The 5000-nt window shown below is 47.3% G+C and overlaps 2 protein-coding genes across 2 annotated transcripts; one reads left to right on the top strand and one right to left on the bottom strand.

Moving 5' to 3' along the window:
• Positions 1 to 169: 169 nt before the first annotated feature.
• GLAREA_08641 (uncharacterized protein) lies at positions 170 to 1294 on the bottom strand (the record flags this gene model as incomplete). Its single annotated transcript, XM_008090685.1, has 1 exon — positions 170 to 1294. One exon carries the CDS (start codon positions 1292 to 1294, stop codon positions 170 to 172), a length of 1125 nt encoding a protein of 374 aa, XP_008088876.1.
• A 793-nt stretch (positions 1295 to 2087) lies between these two features.
• Positions 2088 to 4860, top strand: GLAREA_08640 (FabD/lysophospholipase-like protein; the record flags this gene model as incomplete). The annotated part of the gene is made up of 5 exons (XM_008090684.1): positions 2088 to 2133; positions 2184 to 2322; positions 2394 to 2633; positions 2699 to 3342; positions 3506 to 4860. 5 exons carry the CDS (start codon positions 2088 to 2090, stop codon positions 4858 to 4860), a joined length of 2424 nt encoding a protein of 807 aa, XP_008088875.1.
• Between the last annotated feature and the right edge of the window lie 140 nt (positions 4861 to 5000).

Genomic DNA, 5000 nt, shown 5'->3' with positions numbered 1-5000 from the left:
TCGTTTAAGAATAACCCTACCTCTTTTCGACCTACTACAAAAACAGGTCTCTAAAACCTACTTTTTTCTTGTAGTAGCTAGGATTAAATTCTTATAGTAGCTAGGATTAAATTTTTATAGTAGCCCTACTGCAAGGCAAAACGATGTCTGGAATTATAGGTAGGAGCCTTTACATTTCTATCTCCACTAAGTCTCTCAGATTGAGACATGGGACGTCATTCACGAAGTCTTTACTATCTAGCCTTCGAGAGGGATATGCTGATGTTAGTCTTCGGTCCTGCAACCTGGTATTGTCTCGCTTCACTTCTCGATCTCTTTCTTGCGCGGCATCAAAGGCAGGTTTTGCAATAGAGCGGTTACATTTCACCAAATTCTCCGCCATGCTACTTATGATCTCCTCGGAAAGTTTAAAATCACTGTTAGTTAATACGTCGTTTAAAACACCTGGGACCGAAGAATTAGGTATACGGCTGGTATCCTCTGCCTCGCTGGGTGCCATGAAAACGTGTTCCAACCATTGAGCTGAATGGTCAAGAATGGGGCGTCGAATGTAGGGGGTAGTTCGAAATCCGGTTAATATATCGCGCCTGTTGTGATTAGTCTCCGAAGGCGGATAGCTTGTTGGATTCGTAGACAAAGTTCTAGGCTCAGAAGATCCGACGCTAGAGCCAAACTCAGAAACCGCTGCACTTACTATAGCTGGGTTAGCATCGAGAGTGTTCGAATCTTCTGAGATGATAGTATTTATATTAGTACTTAACGGAGAGTGAGGGGTAATCAAAGCTTCGGGGGTCATGGAGCACGTAGTAGGTGCAGCCTTAACTTCACGAACAGGCTTTGCCGTGCATGTTGGCACTCCTTCAAGACATTCTGCATCGTTCGCAGGTCCCAAATGGTCAATCGGCTGTTCAAAGTATTCCTCCAGGATGGCAATTCCATCGCTGTGATTAACTGGAAACCGGTCCGCCTGCGGTGATGAATTTGTTACTCCAATATCTCCATCCCCAATTCGAGTATGTTGGTTAGACCTCGGTAGATCGGCCACGCCATGCGACAATGAACCTACAGCGGTACCCGTGCATTCGGGGAGGGATTCATCGATGATCGGCTCGCTCGGCGCAATTTCACTTGTAGCAGATACGTCTGTAGGAATGTCGCTGAGGGTTTCATTTGTGCATTCGTCAGTGGCACACTCTTTAGATTTCCCATTCGCCAGTGATGTGTCAAGTTTTAATCCATCTAGAGGCTTCGGCTTCTTTGCAAGTCTGCCAATTCTGTTATTTGTGCCCACCATCTCCACATAGGTTCTCTTTGTCGTGGGAAGTCGACTAGATCTGCGAAGGTGTTTGAATTCAACACAAATAGGTCGAGGAGAAGAGTCTCCCTGAATTGTATCGGCGCGATAGTTCTAAACTTCGGTAACTTTAATATATAGACTGTGGTTCGAACTTACTCGTCTGTCCCACCAATTTATTCAACTCTCGTAAAGTCTTACCTTTGACGTTAAGCACAATTCGTAGAATTTCATGAACATACGGTCGAATCTCTTCAGCAATATCATCAGCCATTATAAGTTTGTTCCAGTATGGATCGCGTACATGGAAGAGAGAGTGAGGAGTACAAGGCGTCAACCAACGCTTTGGGCTTTGGCAATCTGGCCCTCGCCTATGTTACTTAAAATAGACAGTGTTAGCTAGCAGCGTCGATTGTATAACTCAGCTATACATTCAATTTCCTTGGAGCAGTGCCGTAGACACGCACTTGCGCTATAGGTAGAGTAAAATGCAGTATGTTAAAGCAGTAAGGATTGAAAATGCCTGAATCACTGGTAGAGAACATTTTGAGGCGAATTGATTCAGCAAGAAGAGAACAAAAACCAACAGTCACGTGATGATTATTCCAGCCCCATCAGCTGGGCGGCTACGCAGCCTCGTTGCTTTCCACGCTTCTATACTCATCACCACCACAATCGACCATCTGTTTAACAATACCAGATCGATCTATCGCTAGATCACATGAAACAGCTTTTTGTAGCCGGCCAGGCGTGCAATCCGAACGTGTAACGACATCTCGCCCTATATACCACCATGGCCACCCGAGCACCCCACCCGCCGGTCTGTCTACTGTCACTTGGTTCGTGATACCATAACATGATATTGTGCGCCGTATTAACTTGCTTCTAGATGGCGGGGGCATCAAAGGAATATCCGAGCTTCTTATCTTGCAGCATATCATGGTCGCCGTGCAAGGCCAGCTCGAACTTGCTGAAGAGCCTCTCCCATGTGATTACTTTGACCTGATTGGTGGGACTAGCACCGGAGGGTGAGTGCAAGAAACATATTTAAATTTACATTCAGGGAACAAATGCATATATTCACGCGTATTCTTGGTAGTCTCATTACTATTATGCTTGTCCGACTCCGAATGACGGCGTCGGAGGCACTCCGACAATACTTTGCCCTTACAGGCAAGATCTTCTCCAAGAAGAATACGAAGAGTAAAGGGAAAGAGGGTGCCTTCAAGGCATCGACTCTTGAGGCATCTGTAAGAGGAATCGTGGTCGATCATGAAAGAAAGCACGGTGGTGGTGCAAGTATGCTCCCATTGGGAGATAACGAGACTCGAGCGAAAGGGTTAGTTGAGAATACATTCCAGTCTTCTATTCGCTTCTTGTTCCCTAAGGCTAACGCATGCCAAGTTTCGTATGCGCAATGGCGGCCGAGATGATGAAGAAACCATATCATCTAAGGACTTATATAGTCCCAGGGAAAATCGTGTATAACTGTGAGATATGGGAAGCTGCAAGAGCGACAACGGCAGCACCAACATATTTCAAAGCTGTCTCGATCAAGTGGCCCAACGGCTCGAGCAATCGGTTTGTCGATGCCGGCTTAGGCTTCAACAACCCTACCGAGGAAATCATCGAAGAAGCAGAAACCATCTTTGGAACGTCCACTCCACTAAGACTCCTGATTAGTGTTGGATGTGGTGTGAAGTCTTCTATTCGATACGATGCGCCCTCCATGCTCGACAAGTTTCTTCCACTCAACGCTATCAAGACTCTTAAGGACATTGCCGCCGATTGCGAGAAGACTTCCGACCAATTGGAACGTTCCTTTAAGAATCACACCAACGTCTACTTCCGATTCAACATCCCCGAGATTGGAGATATTGGGCTATCAGAAGTTGATGCGGCGACGCTTAACCGAATCACTGCTAGCACGAAGGCTTATTTCGACAACGGGTCGGCTGGACACACCATGCTAGGGCTAGTGGTCAAGCGTCTCTGCGAAGGTGTCGAGGGAACGGTGCCAACGCATGGTATTACTTTGGGAAAGATCCGTACGTTGCAATAGATTCTTGGTAGACTTCAATCGATGTCATTATAATATAAAGCTGACCCATATGGTAAAGTTACGCTTGGGGTGCCGTCAACAAGAGGTAATATCCAGCTAGCTTTTAGACCTATCAGCTGTTATATGACGTTACTAAATGATTTATTTAGGCCACCAGCTAATCCCTTTTCCGCGTAACACAAACTTCGTTGGTCGCGAGTCCTACCTAAAGCAGCTTGCAACAAAGCTCGACCCTAGGATATGGGCTGGCACGTGCCCATGGGTAGCTCTCGACGGCCTTGGTGGGGTTGGCAAGACTCAGATCACCCTACAGTTCGCCTACCAACTCCAGGAGACATCACCAGAGTGTTCTGTTTTCTGGGTTCAGGCCAGTGATGCGACAAGTTTTGACGCTTCATATCGCAAAATCGCCCAACAGCTCGGAATCCCAGGACTTGAAGATGAGAAGACAGATGTGAAGCAGCTAGTCTTTACAGCACTCCAAGGCCTCATGAGTCCATGGTTGCTTATTGTGGACAACGCCGATGACTACGAGGTCCTTGATAACGCGAATGAGGGAAATGCATCACGTGTATTAATCGAATACCTTCCGAAGCGTGGCAATGGAGCAGTCCTCTTTAGCACTCGAGATCAAAAGGCAGCTTCGGATCTTGCTGAGGCGAATGTGATTCACGTCGAAGAGATAAGTAGGCAGGAATCAATCGAACTCTTTAAAAAAAGTGTGCAGGTGCAAAAGCACCATTTACTCGACGACGAGGCCAGTATTAACACGCTGCTTGACCTCCTTGTTGACCTGCCGCTTGCAATCAAGCAAGCCGCGGCGTATATCAACCAAAATACCACGCCGATTGCCGCATATCTGTCATTCTATAACGATAGCGAGGAAGGAATGATCGAGATCCTCAGCGAAGGGTTCGAAGACCGTGGAAGGTATCGTGGACAGAATGGACAGAAAAACCCAGTGGCTACGACCTGGTTTATCTCGTTTGAACAAATTCGACGTGATAGTAGTCTTGCGGCTAATTATCTCTCATTTATGGGCGTCGTAGCCCGAGACGACATACCTCGCTTACTACTCATACCCGGACCGAGTCCTAACCAACACACTAAAGCCATTGGGACATTGATTGCATATTCATTTGTGACACCGCGATTGACAGAGGATGCGTTTGATGTACATCGACTAGTCCATTTGGCGACGCGTAACTGGCTGGCAGAGAAGAATGAGCAATCAATATGGGCAGATACAGCACTGCATCGATTAGTAGAGGTTATCCCGGCAGGTGGCCATACTGACCGACAGGTGTGGACAAGATATTTACCGCATGGGATCTATCTAGTAGACACTGTCGAAGTCTGTGTGGATAACGAGATGGCAGTGATCGAGTTGCGAGATCGGATAGGACGATGTCAAAATGCTATTGGGCAATACAATGGGGCAGAGATAATGCACCGGGCGACACTAGTGCTGAGGGAGGAGGTGTTAGGGAAAGAGCACCCCTGACACGCTGACGAGCATGAACAACCTCGCCCTCGCGCTAAGCGACCAGGGGAAGTATACAGAGGCAGAGAAGATACACCGGGCGACACTGGTGCTGAGGGAGGAGGTTGGTCGGGGAAAGAGCACCCTGACACGTTGACAAG

This window comes from Glarea lozoyensis (assembly GCF_000409485.1).
Source record: "Glarea lozoyensis ATCC 20868 chromosome Unknown GLAREA9, whole genome shotgun sequence".
In the NCBI taxonomy this organism is placed as follows: Eukaryota; Fungi; Ascomycota; class Leotiomycetes; order Helotiales; family Helotiaceae; genus Glarea; species Glarea lozoyensis.
This window is presented reverse-complemented; position numbering and strand designations above follow the sequence as displayed.